General features: G+C 44.3%; 1 protein-coding gene across 3 annotated transcripts in view; it reads right to left on the reverse strand.

The window, feature by feature from the left end:
* znf704 (zinc finger protein 704) overlaps nucleotides 1-18,935 on the reverse strand; it is a 209,421-nt gene that overhangs the window by 35,589 nt on the left and 154,897 nt on the right. For all 3 annotated transcript variants that reach the window (XM_059983553.1, XM_059983548.1, XM_059983559.1), the window contains exons 4-6: nucleotides 18,527-18,756; nucleotides 8,905-9,005; nucleotides 2,085-2,346 (exon numbers count right to left, since the gene is read on the reverse strand). In XM_059983553.1, the coding sequence (XP_059839536.1) occupies nucleotides 2,085-2,346; nucleotides 8,905-9,005; nucleotides 18,527-18,756 (593 nt within the window). The remainder of the gene's footprint in view (nucleotides 1-2,084; nucleotides 2,347-8,904; nucleotides 9,006-18,526; nucleotides 18,757-18,935) is intronic.

Raw genomic sequence — 18,935 nt, forward strand, 5'->3', positions numbered from 1 at the left:
AGTGATGGAGTGAGGGGGCAGGAGGAATGCTGGATGAAGCCTATAAGGGTTCCTATCTATGGATAGAACCTGCCCCAGGCAGTAGCATTAGAGTCACACTAGGCAGGTATCACAGCACTACCAATATCCACTTCTACCTAAATGGCTCAAAGTTGCCAGTTGTTGAGCTTATCTAGGTCTTCCACACATGAGAACCTCAGGCACACAGATGGCCTTGACTGAAAAACCTGCCTTTAACTCACAACTACTGTCAACATTTTTCACTGAAACTTTATCACATGGCATACCGTTTCTAGGCAATTATCCTTCAAGCAGTTTAGAAGACAGCTGGATGACCTGTGCTAGCACAGATTTATGAGGGATTACCACAGAATTGTTTTGGATATGAGAGTCCTCCGTGGTGTTATAATGATGGTTTTCAAAAAAGTGAAGTTAATCCAGGCCAGCTTTTTAGATACAACAAGAGATATAAAAAGACAAAGTTTAAAGATAAAGATCAGCTTCATTTGTCACATGTACTTCAAAACATTGGAACATACAGTGAAATGCGTTGTTTGTGTCAATGATTAACACAGCCCTTAAGTGTCACCATGCTTCTGGAGGCAACATAGCACCCAGACAAACCCACACAGGGGGAATGTAAAGACTCCTTACAGGCAGCAGTGGGACTGTTGGCAGTGCAAAGCACTATGCTAGCTGCTACTGTTCCGCCTTGCTCAGATACAAGGGCAGTCAATCGATCATAATAGAGAAAGTCACAACGAATAACCTAATTTTCATACATAGGTCATAGAATAAATCTCACAGGATGCTTGGAATTAGATTTTAAAATGGTGCAGGTTTTAAAACAGATCCATTCTCTAATTAAGGGACTGAACGGGAACCAAGCAGGAAGAGAGGGTCAGTAGCTGAAAAGAAACCTGTTTGGGCCCTTTTCCTGTTGGCAAGTACTTTTGTTCTGCTAATATTATCATTAACATAAGCACAAGAGATTTATCATTAACATTACTTACATTGTGCAGTGCATTGCAGTTCTAAAGGCTTCAGCAGAAGTTTCAATCCAGCAGTCCGGAGTGGAGTGCCCCAGGATGAAAGGTGCTAACATCAACACGAGTAGTGTATACAGCAGATTTATACAAATTTTATATCACCCAGTTTAAAAAAAGAAGTCAAATTATTCTCTCTAAATTCCAACTGGCTTAATGTTTATGGTAATAATCGAACTTAAGAGGGATGAAACAGAGGTGCCTCCTCACAGTATCAGTGACTCAGGTTCCATCCTGGTCTCCCATGGTGTTTGTACATTCACCCCAAGGGCTTCCTTCAGGCTCTCCCGTTTCCTTCCACAGCCCAAAATGATGTAAGTTAGTAGGTTGACTGGCCATGATAAATTGCAAACAGCTAGTAGGAGAGCACAGGAATCTGAGGGAATTGCTGGGTATGTGTGGATAACAAAACTGGATTGGAATCAATGGGCAGCATGGAATGATGGGCCGAGAGGCCTCCCTCTACAGTGTATGTCTCAACAGATGAGGCAAGGAGTCGACCGTTTCGGATAAAGAGATTCAGTCCATTTGAGGAAGAAAATATTTGAATTATAAACGACTCACCTGCTCGCATGCTGAGTTTCTAAAATCTATCTTTTACTACATCCAGTTTGTATTGGGAGTGCTAAATAAAAGAATCATTTACGTAGCCCCTGTTATTATCTTAGGAGGTTCCAAAGCATCTTATAGCTACTGATATCCTTTTTGAATCAGTTATTAATAATTAAAATATTGCAGTAAAGTTCTGCACAGGCAGCCTGTAGGAATATTAAAGTGATAATGAGCACAGTTTTCTATTCATTCTGACTGAAGGATGAGTATTGGTCCAACTCCAGGGGAAGTTCCCCTGCTCACCTAAGAGACAGTGAGAATAGCACACCCAGACCTCTTAACAGTCTGAACTCAATCTGACATCTCATCCAAAACCCATGGACCACAAAGTATGCACTATCCTTTAACTTTGGTAGTTTTTTTCTTGCATTTAATCATTAAAACTTTTGCAAGTTAAGCGAACCATCCCAAGCTACACCTTGTTACCTGATAAGCGTGGTCAGTGTGGACGAGGTAGAGGCAGGTTGGCGCTGACCGACTGAGAGGGGTGGAGGTTTTGGCCTCGGTTCTGGTGACGCTGGTTTCAGATCGTCCTGAATCCGAGCTTGAGAGCGTAGGTGGTGACGACACCGATGGCGACACTGGAGACAGGCTGCCCAAACCCTCAGCTACAGAATCCGTGTTCAGTTTGATCTCCTGGTAATAGAAGTCCTCTTCACCATCACTGCAATCTGAATCTACGTTACGTCTGTTGGGAGAAAATAAAAAGCCACTTAACGTCCAGCGCTGATTGTAAAGTAAGTTCAACACAAATCATACAAAGCAGTAGGCACTCTTGCCTATTAGTGCTACAGAACGCTTGGCTTTGTTTTCACTATCAATACAGACTTTCCAACAACATGACCGCATTTCTTGACATTTGCTACCAGCACCTATTAATGACGGGACAAAAATTCCGGCAACAATTTTCATTTCACGTTATTATAGGGCCTGCATAGAGAAAAAGAGGCTACAATGGGGCATTGACAGCATGCAGAGCTGGGCTGGGAAGTGGCAGATGGGTGTTCAACCCAGGGAAGTGTGAACTGATTCACTTTGGAAACCTGCACTTGGAGGCCAAATGCAAGGTTAAGAGCAGTGTGGAGGAACAGAGGGATCTTGGAGTCAATGTCTACAGCTCCCTCAAAGCTGCCGCACAAGTTGACTGGATGGTTAAGAAGGTGTGTGGTGTGCTGGCCTTCGTTAGTCAGGGGATTGAGTTCAAGAGCTGCGAAGTTGCAACTCTATACAGCTCTGTTCAGAAATATTGTGCTCAGTTCTGGTCATCTTGTCTACAAGAAGGGTCAGAGCTGTCTCTACTTCCTGAGGAGACTGAGGTCCTTTAACATCTGCCGGACGATGCTGAGGATGTTCTATGAGTTTGTGGTGGCCAGTGCTATCATGTTTGCTGTTGTGTGCTGGGGCAGCAGGCTGAGGGTAGCAGACACGAACAGGATCAACATAGTCATTAGTAAGGTCAGTGATGTTGTGGGGGTGGAACTGGACTCTCTGACAGCGGTGTCTGAAAAGAGGATGCTGTCCAATCTGCATGCTATCTTGGACAATGTCTCCCATCCACTCCATAATGTACTTGTTAGGCACAGGAGTACATTCCACCAGAGACTCATTCCACCGAGATACAACACTGAGCGTCATAGGAAGTCACTCCTGCCTGTGGCCATCAAACTTTACAACTCCTCCCTCGGAGTGTCAGACACCCTGAGCCAATAGGCTGGTCCTGGACTTATTTCCACTTGGAATAATTTACTTATTATTAGCTAATTATTTATGGTTTTATATTGCTATATTTCTACACTATTCTTGACTGGTGCAACTGTAACAAAACCCAATTTCCCTCGGGATCAATAAAGTATGTCTGTCTGTCTGTATCTCATTATAGAAAGGATGTGGAAGCTATAGGGAGGACGCAGAGGAGATTTACCAGGATGCTGTCTGGATTAGAGAGCGTGTCTTATGAGGATAGGTTGAGTGAACTTGGGCTTTTTCTCCCTGAAGTGAAGGAGGATTAGAGGTGACTTGATAGAGGTCAAGGTGATAAGAGGCATAGATGGAGTGGACAGCCAGAAACATTTTCCCAATGCAGGAATGGTTATTATGAGGGGTTATAATTTTAAGTAGATTGGAGGGAAGTGTAGTGGGGGCATCGGAGGTACTGTAGGTTTTTCCACACAGTGGTAGATGCGAGAAACATGCTGCCAAGCGAGGTTGGTAGTGGAAGATACATCGGAGGCATTTAAGAGCCCCTCAGAAAGGCACATGGACGAAAGAAAAACGGAGGCCTACGTGGGAGGGAAGAGTTAGATTGGTCTTAGAGTAGGTTAAAAGGTTGACACAACTGTGCTGAAAAGTTTTATGTTCTTTGTTCTTTTCACTCCAGCTGGATCCTGAATTCACCTCAGTAGGACTGAACTCAACTGACACAATAGGTTGGTGATATTTCAACAGAAGAAGTTGAAAATGATCTTTTGAAAATGATCTCCCATGAAAATGATCTTTTGGTCAGCTCAGTGAAGAAGTGTAAATGGAATGAAAGGTCATTTGTTTATCTTGATGAGGTCACCAAGAAACGTTTATTGGAGCAAAACAAAACTGCATATGCTGGGGATCTGAAATAAAATTAGTCGATAGAAAGTGACAAGAACTCAGTAGGTGAGGCAACATCCTCGGGGAGAGGAAGAGAGGGGAAGTAAGAGACAGGGAAGAGAGAAAAAGAGGGAAGGGAGGGAGAGGCAGAAGAAAGAGAGAGAAAGGGGGAAGAAAGGGAAGAGAAAATGTCACAACCACAGATTCGGCAGCGCACCAGATACGGCAATTGCGCTCGTGAATATGCATGCATCAGCTAATTATTATTTCACTGTGATAGCATTCAACTCCATTCATTCCGTCGTAGTATTTGTCGAGATTTGGACACGGGCTCAGCAACGCTTCACTGCCTGCATTCTGCCTTGCCTGAGAAATTGGACTGTCGAGTTAACTGACTCTGACGACTAGCGGTATCCGTTCTATTCTTAGTTGATCTTTTCAGTCGCAGTGTAGGCTTCGTCTTCCATTTGAGAGTTTTAGTCAACAGCCCTGTTTGGCCTAGTGTTTATTGTTTTCTTTTCCCTTTAACACTGTTCGCATTAAAGTCTGTGAACTATCGACCTGCTTCAGTGTCTCTCTTCTCCGCACTTGGGCCATATCCAAACCACATGACAGAAAGAGAGGGAAAGGGGAGAGAGGGGGAGGGGAGGGGGAGAGGGAGAGGGAAAAATTACTCCACATTTCAGTGCAAGGAAAAACAAGTATGTCTTAAAACTTCAAAAGGAGGGAGTCATAGAACAGTGCAGCAAAGAAACTGACCATTCAGCCCATTAGTCCATGGTGAACCATTAATCTGCCCAGTCCCTTGGCCTGCACCCAGACCATAGCCGTCCATTTCCTTCCCATCCATGCATATATCCAAACTTCTCCTAAATGTTGAAATTAACCCTGCATGCTCCATTTGCACTGGCAGCTCATTCTACACCGGAGGAATGGAGAAGAGAGGGAATGCAGATTAAGGTTGTCAACTTTAAACACCGGCAGTTAGAAACTGGAGAGAAAAGAAACACAGTGAAAGTGAAATATCCAGCAACTCGTAAACACAAGAGATTCTGTAGATGCTGGAAATCCAGAGTAACACACACGAGATACTGGAGGAACTCAGCGCTTCAGTCAGCTTCTATGGAAAGGAATAAAGAGTTGATGTTTCGGGCCGAGACCCTTCACCATGACTCGGGCTCTGTGGAAAGGAACAGGAAAATCATTTTCTGAAATTGTTGAATATTGAGTTCTAAGGGTCACAACATAACCAGACCGAGGAGCTGGGGTTTTGTTTAATTTAGCTTTCATTTTTGGAACACTTTAGGAAGCCAACGATAGGTAAAGGCTGATAGATAATTAAACTAATAGAGGGTACTTACAGGTGAAAACAGGGGTTCAGTTCTTTCTTGTTGAGTAAATGGGACTACTTAGCAACTACCTCAAAAACTCTTTGATCATTTTTTAATCAAAGGGCTTACAGATTTGTAGATTTGCATCTATTGTCATAAAACTCAATCTGAGTTAAAAGACGTGTAACCTTATTTAATAGAACCTACAGAACTTGAATATATTTTCACTGCAAAGTTCTAACATTTTATTGATCTTTACATTCCACTTTCTGACATATCCTACTGTTAATGAACCGATACAGACAGGCTAAAAATATAGCATTCATTTTCAGACTTACAATCTAAATAATTACTTTAATGAATTACATCTTTTATTTAGTTGAAAGAATTTATCTATAATCTTGCAATAAAGAGAGCTATTGTTACAATCTAAAAAGATTATAGATTAATTTGCACTGTAAATGTAGATGTGCAATATATTTTTAAAACTGTTTACTTATTAAAATTTACTATCGTATCAGATATATTTTCAGGAAACCACCATTATTAACAGGTAGCAGTTTAATTTGTATGTGGTTAGCTTCTAGTGAGCTGGAGAAATTATTCTATCCGTCTAATATCTCTCCTCCATGGTGATGGTTCCACAGTTAGGGAGTTTCTCTTTCCGTAACTGACTATTCACTTTTAACGTACCATTACAGTTTATTTCCACATCTTTTCTCATGTTTTGCATTGTAACTGCATAGCTAATAAATTTCATGACATAGGCTGGTGACATTAAACCTGATTCTGATACTGCTCACACGTAAACCTAGAGAATAATTCCGTCATAACACAGCCCTGCTTCTTTCCCTCACTCCAAACTATCACCTCAACTGCCTGTCTCCCTACCCTGTCCTACACCTCCCCTTCTTCTTCCCAAAGTTTTTATTTCAAAGTTTACATTAAAGTTATTATCAAAGTATGTAGATATCACCATATACTATCCTGAGACTCCTTTTCCTGCAGGCAATCACAGTAGAACAAAGAATTACAATGGAATCAATGAAAAGCTACACACAAAGACTGACAAATAACCAATGTGTAAAAGAAGGCAATCTTTTGTGAGTACTTGCTAACAATCCGCAACCCTGTAACATTTTTCAGTTCTAATTAGGCCACTGACATACAAGCTCGAGTCTGCTTCTTGACGCCACCTGATTTTCTAGGAATCAAGTCAAAAGTAATGGGGATTCATGATCATTGGACAGGTTCTGTCATCAAGAATTCCCTCATTACTGCTCTGGACTCGTGGAACCTGCAGGGGTTGGTCAACACTGCCCAGTCCATCAGACTAAAGGTTGATTTATACTTGTGCGTATGGGCTACGCCGTAGCCCTGATTTTCACTTCTGCGTCATTCTACCCGGTAGCGAGCATGCGTTGGTGTACGCCAAAATGCTAGTTGGTGGTGGGGTTTCTATGCCACTGTGTTGAGTTTCTTTGTGAGAGACATGGACAAGGAAATGAATTTCAAACATTTTCACACGTTGGCAGGTAGATGTGATGATTTGGTTCATCTATTTCGCAACAGTGTACAGACATGGCAGAGATGAAGCGACCGGAAATTCGATGCGACCAAGTCGGCCAATCACAGTTGTAGTGGTCTGCGTCGCCGTGATGTGAGAGTTACTTTTCTGGGGAGGTGCACGTCACTCTACAGCGTAGGATACGCGGTACCTACGGCGTAGATGCGACGCAGAAGTATAATTCAGCCTTTAGGAACAGGGGCTTCCCTGCCTCTAACAGACTTCTGATCCAATCACCTCTTTCATACACTGTTACCAGTGGTGCTGCCACGTTCTGAACGCTTAATTCTATCTCCCTCAGTTATTCCATTATTAACAATTCAACGTTTCTAATCACACTATTTTGTTGTTCTGTGCTTGTCACTATATTTATTGTTGTATTTATTTGTATCATGCTCTGCGAGCTTCAGACAGGCATGGAATTTCACTGCAAACCTTTCCCATTTGCAGCTAAGTTACAGGTTGAACACAATTAAGTTTTCCACAGAAAATTTCTGGTAAGATATGATTATAATTAGAGGAAAATTTACCTGGAGGAAACCCAATTAGCTGTTAACACGATTTGTACTTTGGAGTCAATAATAGTCAATCTTAAAGGCCAGAACCGAGAATCATGTTCATTCTCACTGACATGTAGTTTGTTGTTTTGCCATACCAGTACAGTGCAATACAAAAAAAAGCTGTAAGTTACAAAAAGAAATATAAAAAAACAATAAATCAGAGCAAAAAGAGAGCAAACTAGTGAGGTCGTGCACATGGGTCCATGGCCTATTCAGAAATCCAAAGGTGGAGATGAAGAAATTGTTCCTAAAATGCTGAGTGTGCACCTTCAGGCTCCTGCACCTCCTCCCTGATGGTAGTAATGAGAAGGGGACATATCTTGGGTGGCGGGGGTCCTTAATGATGGATGCCGCCTTACTGAGGCACAGCCTTTCAAAGAAAGGCAGTAGATTCTCGAATTTTAACAGCAGAGTAGTATTCCATAACTAAAACCGCTCGCAGCAACTCCATGTCTAGTTAGTGCAATGATGCAATTCTTTTCTCCAGTGAGTGCCAAATTCCAAGGCCTTCACAAAATTTTGTAACTGGTCCTCCTTAATACATTGCCTTGTGTTAAGTATGGTTACAAAATCAGCTCTGAGACTTCTGCCAAAAATGCTTCAAACTTACAAAAAACTGCTGTTGAGTCTCTATGAATATGTCTGGCCTCCAAGATACATCTTCTTGATAAAGCTTAAAGATTAGCTTTGTTTGTCACAAGTACATTGAAACTCAGGAATGTACAGTGAAATGCGTAGTTTGCATCAACAGCCAACACAGTCCGAATATGTACCAGGCTTGCTGCTGTACTTCCACCCACCAATATATCATGCCCACAACTTATTAACCACAACCTTTACATCTTTGTAATGTGAGAGAAAACGAGAGCACCCTGAGGAAGCCCACACAGTCACCGGTTCCTTACAGACAGCAGCAGGAGTTGAACCCTAATCACTGATCGCTGATCTCTGGCGCTGTAAAGTGTTACACTAACTACTACGCTACCATGTTGCCCTAGTAAATCTAGAATGAAAATATCTACACTTGCAACTCACAAATGATGGATCAATGATATAACTCACTTCTTGCCAGAAAGTTGCTGCATTTGATATTTATGCCACATGGAACTGACTGACCCACTTCGCCGAATGAAAATGTTGCAAGTAATATCCATACCATAAAAGTTCTGTAAAATTATACTCCTTTCCCGTGGCTTGAATCTTACCCCAAGTGCATGGTACGAATATGCTTCTGGATCCCTGCAGCAGTGCTCAGCACCTTTCCACAATTCTTCCACAAACACTTGAACATAACTTTCATTGAGTTCTGTAAAACAAAATATAACAGAGGACAATAAACATAAAAGTATCCTATACTCTTGACGTGCTGCGATGCGGCAATTGGTCCTTATATGAAGCAAACTATTGCGTAAGAGGCAAATAAAATGTTAAAGGTTTGACCGAGGGGCAAAAAGTGGGGCTTTTGAGAAGATGATCAGTATTGTACATGGGGAAATTACTCACTGAGTCAATGAAGATGGGAGCCAGCAGGACAGGGTCATGAAACCAAAGTTCAAGATTCAAACGGTTTGTAGTAAATTTATTATCAAAGTACTATATGTCACCATATACAAGCTGAGACTAATTTTCTTCCAAGCCCACTCAATAAATCCACGACAGAATACTAACCATAATAGAGTCAAATGAAAGACCACATCAACTTGGGCATTCAGTCAGTGTGCAAAAGGCAACAAACTGTGTATGTACAAAAAGAAAGAAATAATAATAATAAATAAATAAGCAATAAATATCGAGAACATGAGATGAAGAGTACTTGAAAGTGAGTCCATAGGTTAGAAGAGAAACCTAGAAAATCTACAGCACAATACAGGCCCTTTGGCCCACAAAGCTGTGCCGAACGTCATTATCTTAGAAATTACCTAGGGTTACCAAAAGCCTCTATTTTTCTGAGCTCCATGTACCTATCCAGGAGTCTCTTATAAGACTGTATCATAGCCGCCTCCACCACTATCGCCGGCAGCCCATTCCACGCACTCACCACTCTCTGTGTAAAAAACTTACCCCAATGTCTCCTCTGTACCCACTTCCAAGCACCTTAAAAATACGTCCTCTCGTGCTAGCCATTCCAGCCTGGGAAAAAGCACCTGACTATCCACACGATCAATGCCTCTTATCATCTTATACACCCTCCAAGGACAAAAGGCCGAGTTCACTCAACCTATTCTCATAAGGCATGCTCCCCAATCTAGGCAACATCCTTGTAAATCTCCTCTGTACCCTTTCTATGGTTTCCACATCCTTCCTGTAGTGAGGCAACAGGAACTGAGCATAGTGCCCCAAGGTGTCATATAGCTGCAACATTACCTCTCAGCTCTTAAACTCAATCCCATGATTGATGAAGGCCAATGCACCACATGATTTCTTAACCACAGAGTCAACCTGCATAGCAGCTCGGACCCCAAGATCCCTCTGATCCTCCACACTACCAAGAGTCTTACCATTAATACTATATTCAACCATCATATTTGACCTATCAAAATGAACCACCTCACAGTTATCTGGGTTGAACTCCATCTGACACTTCTCAACTCAGTTTTGCATCCTATCAATGTCCTGCTGTAACCTCTGACAGCCCTCCACACTATCTACAACACCCCTAACCTTTGTGTCATCAGCAATCTTACTAACCCATCCCTTCACTTCCTCATCCAGGTCATTTATAAAAATCACAAAGAGTAGGGGATCCCAGAACAGATCCCTGAGGCACTCCACTGATCACTGGCCTCCATGCAGAATATGACCCAACTACAACCACTCTCTGCCTTCTGTGGGCAAGCCAGTTCTGGACCCACAAGGAAATGTGCCCTTGGATCCCATACCTCCTTACTTTCTCAATAAGCCTTGCATGGGGTACCTTATCAAATGCCTTGCTGAAATCCATATACACTACATCTACTGCTCTACCTTCATCAATGTGTTTAGACACATCCTCAAAAAGTTCAATCAGGCTTGTAAGGTACGACCTGCCTTTGACAAAGCCATGCTGACTATTCCTAATCATATTTGTCTCTCCAAATGTTCATAAATCCTGCCTCTCAGGATCTTCTCCATCAGCTTACCAACCACTGAAGTAAGACTCACTGATCTGTAAGTTCCTGGGCTATCTTTACTCCCTTTCTTGAATAATGGAACAACATCTACAACACACCAATCCTCTGGAACCACTCCCGTCCCCATTGATGATTCAAAGATCATCGCCAGAGCTTCAGCAATCTCCTCCCTCACCTCCCACAGTAGCCTGGGATACATCTTATCTGATCCTGGAGACTTATACAACTTGATGCTTTCTAAAAGCTCCAGCACATCCTCTTTCTTAATATGCTCAAGCTTTTCAGTCAGCTGGAAGTCATCCCTACAATCGCCAAGATCCTTTTCTGTCGTGAATACTGAAGCAAAGTACTCATTAAGTACCTCTACTATCTCCTCTGGTTCCATATACACTTTTCCACTGTCACACTTGATTGGTCCTATTCGCTCACCTCTTATCCACTAACTCTGAACATACTTGTAGAATGCCTTTGGGTTTTCCTTAATCCTATCCGCTAAGGCCTTCTCATGGTCCCTTCCGGCTCTCCTAATTTCCTTCTTAAGCTGCTTCCTATTAGCCTTATAATAGAAACATAGAAAATAGGTGCAGGAGTAGGCCATTCAGCCCTTTGAGCCTGCACCGCCATTGAGTATGATCATGGCTGATCATCCAACTCAGAACCCTGTACCTGCTTTCTCTCCATACCCCCGATCACTTTAGTCACAAGGGCCATATCTAACTTCCTCTTAAATATAGCCAATGAACCGGCCTCAACTGTTTCCTGTGGCAGAGAATTCCACAGATTCACCACTCTCTGTGTGAAGAAGTTTTTCCTCATCTCGGTCCTAAAAGGCTTCCCCTTTATCCTTAAACTGTGACCCTCGTTCTGGACTTCCCCAACATCAGAAACAATCTTCCTGCATCTAGCATGTACAATCCCTTTAGAATTCTATACGTTTCAATAAGATCCCCCCTCATTCTTCTAAATTCCAGTGAGTATAAGCCTAGTCTTTCTTCATATGAAAGTCCTACCATCCTAGGAATCAATCTGGTGAACCTTCTCTGTACTCTCTCTATGGCAAGAATGTCTTTCCTCAGATTAGGGGACCAAAACTGCACACAATATTCTAGGTGCGGTCTCACCAAGGGATTGTACAACTGCAGTAGAACCTCCCTGCTCCTGTACTCAAATCCTTTTGCTATTGTAAAGGGGGTTTCTTTTTTCTCTCTTTGTTACTGTTGGGAAAGGGTTTCCTTTTGTTAACTAGCAGGAATGCTAATTTACTGATAACGAGAATGGTATTCCTTTGTAAACCAAATGGGGATTAATGTTCTTTCTTCTGAGTCTGTAAGCTTTTGTTAACGGGCTTTTGGGCAGATCGGCGCGAGCGGGTCGAGAGAGAGGAGGCAATGCTCTAAGCTGGGTGAGGATCGGACCCCAAAGGGGGGTCCGAGGCCGGGAGATTCTCCGAGGAGGGGGGGGGGATGAAGCTAGATGTGCTTGGTTGACCACTCGGAGGGTCCTGAGCTGTTTGGAGAGTCGAGGAGTTCGGAGGGTCCTGAGCTGCGAGTCGAGGAGTTCGGAGGGGATCGAATGGTGGCCAGAAGACTTCAGTAATTGAGCTCCAACGGTTGTGCACGAAGTGGTTTGGACTTTGATAAGTTTGGCGCCTTTTCTTTAATTTTCTCTTCATATGTATTGTATCGTTATTAATCACTTAGTTATAGTAACCTTTATAAATTGTACTCATTTAATCGCATATGGTGTACTGTCTGGTTTTGAGCGAGGCGGGGACATCACACAGCATCCACACCAGCTGATTACCCAGTTTGGCGGGGCCGAAGGCTGCTCCCCCTAGACAAGAACGAGCTGAGCGAGCCTGAGGCGACCCAGGGAGTTACATTGTGGGGTGCTCGTCCGGGGTTGATTTCTGTGGAAGCTGTGTGATCACCCTCTTTAAATTGTGTCTGCGGCGAAGAGCTGGTGTGCCTTTGTGGGTGTGGGATTGCTGGTTATCGCTGTGTGTGTGATGGGTGGGGTGGTTGCTGTTGGTAGCCTGGAGGTCGTTGTTCGAGTTCCGACTAGTGCTGACGAAATGGTGGTGGGACCATGGGTTGTCCGTACTGTTTGGAAATTGAGGAGTGACAGGTTGGGATGTTTCAGCAGTGGTGAGCTCCGCCCGGTTTTTGGAATAATGTCCAGCCCTAAAGGGGCGGAGGCGTGGGCGGAGCGGACCTCTCAGTTGTTGGGTGAGTGGCAGTGCTTGGCTGAGGAAAAGCGGCAGGGACGGGTTGAAAGTTTGAGTAGGCGGGCTGGTGACTTTGTTAGAACTGTCAGGTGCAATTACCTCGAAGTGACCGCTGCCAGTTCTGGGAAAGTGTGGGAAAATGCGTGTGGTTCGACTGGAAGTCAAATGCCACAGCTGGGGGGCTTATTATATCTGTGGCAGGAGATTGGTGGGAAGTTTTTAGGGTATCCCTTTTTGCCTAGGGGGGCAGATAAATTGCTTGTGGTGCCAAGGGGATCTGTCAAGGGGATCAGTTGTTCCGTTGATTCGAGAGGTGTCGGGAAACTTAGAGGAGGCCCAGTGGGGGAACGGCTTGGGGTCTCTGGGGGAGCACGTTCCCAGCAATGTACCAAGGAACTCCCGAAAGGAACAGACCCTATTCCTGAAGGCTTAGAGGGGCCATGCGCACAGGTGTTGTTACGGATGGATGGAAGTCAAGTTAAAGCCATCCTCGGCACCGGGGCGCCGGTTAAGTTGCTGTACAGTTTGTTTTATAACCATTATTGGAAGCATTTACCCTTGACAACATTGAGGACACTGGAGATTCGGGGTACCAGTGCCGGTGATTATCCAGACAACGGTTGTTGGTCAGTGAAAATGGAGTTCTTAGAGGCAAATGTGGAGGAGACTGAGGTTCATGAATCGTTAATGCTGATGTGTCCGGACCCTGTTGAGACGGGCAGCGTTTCTGTTCTAGAGAGAACCAAAATCCTGCTGGTGCGCTTGGGAGCCTGCCTGGAGGAGGCGGGTGAGCGCTGTTTGGAGGCATTGTCGATGCACCCAGGGTTTCGAGCTGCTTGTGCGGACGTGTGTAGCAGCATTGGGCTGATACCGAATTCAAACAAGAGCCAGTGGTGGTACGGCCTGGGGGAAGTATCTGAGGGTGAGACCCTCTTCGTGGACGCTGCAAAATACCACAAGGGAGGGGAGTTGACTGCTGAAGACACCTCGGAGAGAGAGAGGTTGCGGCGACTGGCCCCTACAGCCGTGGAAGATGTAGGCAGCATGTGTATGGATTATATTGCGTTGAAGAGGCGCACTGTCAGTGACCAGAATATGGCCCTGAGGGCCAGAGAGGCGATGGCCTGTCTGAGTGGTGTGAAGTGGTTTAAGGTGCTGGATCTGAGGAGTGGATGTTGCCAGATCCCAATGAGTGGGGCCAACAAGGAGAAGACGGCCGTTATAAATTCCCTAGGAGTCTTCGGGTCCGAAAAGATGCCACAGGGCATATCTGGAGCCCTTGCAACCTTCCTGCGGGGCAGGTGGAAGACCATAGGGGATGTGGAGGTGTTTGGAGTTTTGGTGTATGTGGATGATCTCTTGGTATTTGGATTTGCCTCAGAAGAATATGAAGTAAGGTCGTTGCAGGAGCAGCTGAGAACTACCGAGTTAAAGTGTTTTCGGGACACGTGCCAGGGCTGGCGAAGGTCGCAGCTCGTGAGAGACTGTCTCTACGGAATCAAGTTTGAAATGAAGACGGAGAGACTGGAGAAAGTGATCTGGAACCATTCAGAAGACTTACAAGTTGGAGAGAATGAAGAAAGTTGTCTGACTGAGGGTAATAGCAAACTGAGAACCCGGAGAGGGGAGTTTGCAGAGGTGAAGAAATTACAGACGAATCTCAGAAGAGAGAAGCGGAAGCTTGAAGGGAACCTGAAGATGACCATCGACAGTTCAAATGAAGTGCAAAACCTGAAAGTTGATCTGGAAGAAGTCATGAGGAAGAAAAAGCTGGAGAGAAGTGCAGTGAATACTGAACAGGAGGCTGAAGAGATTGCGGGAGCAGTGCAGGCCACGTGTTTCCGTTTGGAGAAGATCAAACAGCAGCTACCGATCACAGGAATGAGGAAGAATACAGATTAGATGGATGATGTGCTGGATGTGTGGTACATGCTGCCTTTTGCTGACTTTCCCTCGATTGAGGAAGAGACCTTTGGCCCTTCTCTCATTGAGTCAGGTGTAGCGGGGAGGGTTAGCTATGTGCAGTGTGGGGCATGAGTGAGAGGTTGAGAGAGGAGTTGGTAGTGGGCCCAAGGTATCCCCAGTTGTGTCCGAGCCTGAAGGGTTTAGGTGAGGGGGTACGGAGGCCTCAGAAGGGTTAGGGAACTCCCAGATAGTTGGCCTAAGTAGCGCCTGAGGAACAGGGCGTGAGGGTTACTGTGTGGGGAGGAGATGTCACTGTTTGTGCTTGGGTTACGGTGTGTTGGCAGGAAAGGTGGCGAGTTATTTAGTAGTCATGAGGACATGACTTTTATTTGGTGGAGGAAGTGTGTAAAGGGGGTTTCTTTTTTCTCTTTGTTACTGTTTACTGTGGGAAAGGGTTTCCTTTTGTTAACTAGCAGGAATGCTAATTTACTGATAACGAGAATGGTATTCCTTTTGTAAACCAAATGGGGATTAATGTTCTTTCTTCTGAGTCTGTAAGCTTTTGTTGACGGGCTTTTGGGCAGATCGGCGCGAGGGGGTCGAGAGAGAGGAGGCAATGCTCTAAGCTGGGCGAGGATCGGACCCCAAAGGGGGGTCCGAGGCCGGGAGATTCTCCGAGGGGGGGGGGGATGAAGCTAGATGTGCTTGGTTGACCACTCGGAGGGTCCTGAGCTGTTTGGAGAGTCGAGGAGTTCGGAGGGTCCTGAGCTGCGAGTCGAGGAGTTCGGAGGGGATCGAATGGTGGCCAGAAGACTTCAGTAATTGAGCTCCAACGGTTGTGCACGAAGTGGTTTGGACTTTGATAAGTTTGGCGCCTTTTCTTTAATTTTCTCTTCATATATATTGTATCGTTATTAATCACTTAGTTATAGTAACCTTTATAAATTGTACTCATTTAATCGCATATGGTGTACTGTCTGGTTTTGAGCGAGGCGGGGACATCACACAGCATCCACACCAGCTGATTACCCAGTTTGGCGGGGCCGAAGGCTGCTCCCCCTAGACAAGAACGAGCTGAGCGAGCCTGAGGCGACCCAGGGAGTTACACTATGAATGCCAACATACCATTTGCCTTTTTCACCGCCTGCTGTACCTGCATGCCCACCTTCAATGACTGGTGTACAATGACACCCAGGTCTCGTTGCATCTCCCCTTTTCCTAATCAGCCACCGTTCAGATAATAATCTCTTCTCATGTTCTTGCAACCAAAGTGGATAACCTTACATTTATCCACAATAAATTGCATCTGCCATGAATTTGTCCACTCACCTAACCTATCCAAGTCTCCCTGCATCCTCTTAGCATCCTCCTCACAGCTAACACCACTGCCCAGCTTCGTGTCATCCGCAAACTTGGAGATGCTGCATTTAATTCCCTCGTCTAAATCATTAATATATATTGTAAACAACTGGGGTCCCAGCACTGAGCCTTGCGGTACCCCACTAGTCACTGCCTGCCATTCTGAAAAGGTCCCGTTTACTCCCACTCTTTGATTCCTGTCTGCCAACCAATTCTCTATCCACATCAATACCATACCCCCAATACCGTGTGCTTTAAGTTTGCACACTAATCTCCTGTGTGGGACCCTGTCAAAAGCATTTTGAAAATCTAAATATACCACATCCACTGGCTCTCCCCTATCTACTCTACTAGTTACATCTTCAAAAAATTCTATAAGATTCGTCAGATATGATTTTCCTTTCACAGATTCGTCAGACATGATTTTCCTTTCACAAGATTCGTCAGACATGATTTTCCTTTCATCTAGAAGATCTAGAGAACCTAGATTCTAGATCTCTAATATTATCTAGTTTTTTGAACCTTTCGTAAGCTCCTCTTCTTGACTAGATTTACAACAGCCTTTGTACACCATGGTTCCTATACCCTACCATCCTTTCCCTGTCTCATTGGAACGTACCTATGCAGAACTTCATGCAAATATCCCCTGAACATTTGCCACATTTCTTCCATACATTACCCTGAGAACATCTGTTGCCAATATACACTTCTAAGTTCCTGCTTGATGGCCTCATATTTCCCCTTACTCCAATTAAATACCTTGTCTGTTCCTATCTCTCTCCAATGCTATGATAAAAGAGATAAAAAGGAGATAGGTTGTGGGAACATTTCAATGATGGGGAAAGTGAAGCTGTGTGAAATTATTCCCTTTGGTTCAAGAGCCTGATGGTTGAGGGGTAAAAACTGTCCTTGAACTTGGTGGTGTGAGTACTGATGCTCCTGTAACTTCACCCAGATGGCAGTGACGAGAAGAGAGCTTGCATGGGTAGTGGGGGTCCTTGATGATGGATGCTGCTTTCCTGCGGCAAAGTTTCGTGTAGATGTGCTGAACAGTGAGGAGGGCTTTACCCGTGATGGACTGGGCCACGTCCACTGCATTTTGCAGGATTTTCCATTCAAAAGTTCAGGTTGAGGCACGTGGAGGGTGGTTTTGCATGAAGAGAATGGCAGAACCAGAGGATATGCATTCAGGCTCAGGCTACAGTAAGAAAGGGCAAAGGAACTCAGCTGAGTGGATGGTCTTAAAACAGAGACTGAAGCTGCTAGAACAATACACATAACATGCTGGAGTAATGCTCAGCAGGTGAGGCAACATCTGTAGAGAGAAATGAACAGCCGGTGTTTTGGACCAGAAGTGTTCTGACCCGAGGTACTGACTGCTTATAGGCCAAGTGTCCATAAATGCTGCCACACCTGGCGTTTTCCTCCAGCATTTTGTGTGTGTTGTTTGAGCGGATGATCTTGGTCCTAGTGAGTGAAATAATTGTGCGGCTCCCTCTTGCTGCCGGAGGAGAAGGTTGAGGGAGTGATGAGGATCCACCACCAATCCTTGTTGCTGCACTTACTACATTTAACAACTGACAAAAGACAAACAACTGCTTAATCTCTTACTTCCTACTAGCTAATTGCACTTAAGAGATGCACAGTAAGACAGGAGAGCAAGAGTTAAAGAAACGATTGCAACTTTACCCAGATTTCTTCAGCAGCAGCCAAAAAGTCCCAAGGCTCCTGAACAGTATGGATTGGGGCTGTGTAAATTCAGGCAGCAAATGATACACTGATACACTCACACCTGAACAGATCCAACGCTCACTGACTGCACTACTTCTGTCCAGGAATAGAAGACCTTTATGTAAATGTTTAAAGAAGAATTGAGAATGTTTAAAAAGACAGTGACTTTTGAGTGTAGGAGTAGAATCTTTGACCCTGGGAACAATCACCGCAGTGGGGCTTGTCTCCCACTCAATTTGGACCTCATTGGCATGAAATTACTAAGTTACCATTGTTATAATATTTAACAAGTTTAAGTTTAACTTAGTAAGTTATAATAAGTTTAATATATGTTTAGATTTCCACTGACTGCTTCCAACCCACAAAGAATCTGTGCTAAACTGTTAGGAAGAGGCTCCGACCTGTTGCCCTGTAATGCTTGTCAAGTTGTGTTGGTCGCTTTGTTTGGGCAAAGCAGGTAAGTGACAGAAAGAATGTGTGGTAACTTGTACATGCCTTTCTCTTCCTTGGAATGGGCTCATCAAACAACAGGTTGCTGGATTCTGCCTCATCAATACTGTCATCTGGCTGGACGGTCGCACGGAAAGGCTTGAAGCTGTCAGCTGATAAAGGTGGTGATGGGGTGGATGGATTTGACTGGTCACTTGGTGCCCCCCAGCTCCAGTTGCCACTGCTGCTGTAGCTCGATGACATGTTGGCTGTCTCCTTCCAAGAGCCATTCTGATCTGTTACGCAAAATGCAGAAGAAATGATTATTCACCTGAAACAATTCATAACAAGAAACGGCTTAACTTCCAGTGTTACTTTTCAGTATTCATTAATGGCAAGAACAGAGTGATATTAACCTGGATGGTAAAAGGTAAATTGCCCTTTGAAGAACATGTTCTACAAAATGTAGTAACGG

The sequence above is a fragment of the Hypanus sabinus genome, chromosome 1 (assembly GCF_030144855.1).
Source record: "Hypanus sabinus isolate sHypSab1 chromosome 1, sHypSab1.hap1, whole genome shotgun sequence".
Classification (NCBI taxonomy): Eukaryota; Metazoa; Chordata; class Chondrichthyes; order Myliobatiformes; family Dasyatidae; genus Hypanus; species Hypanus sabinus.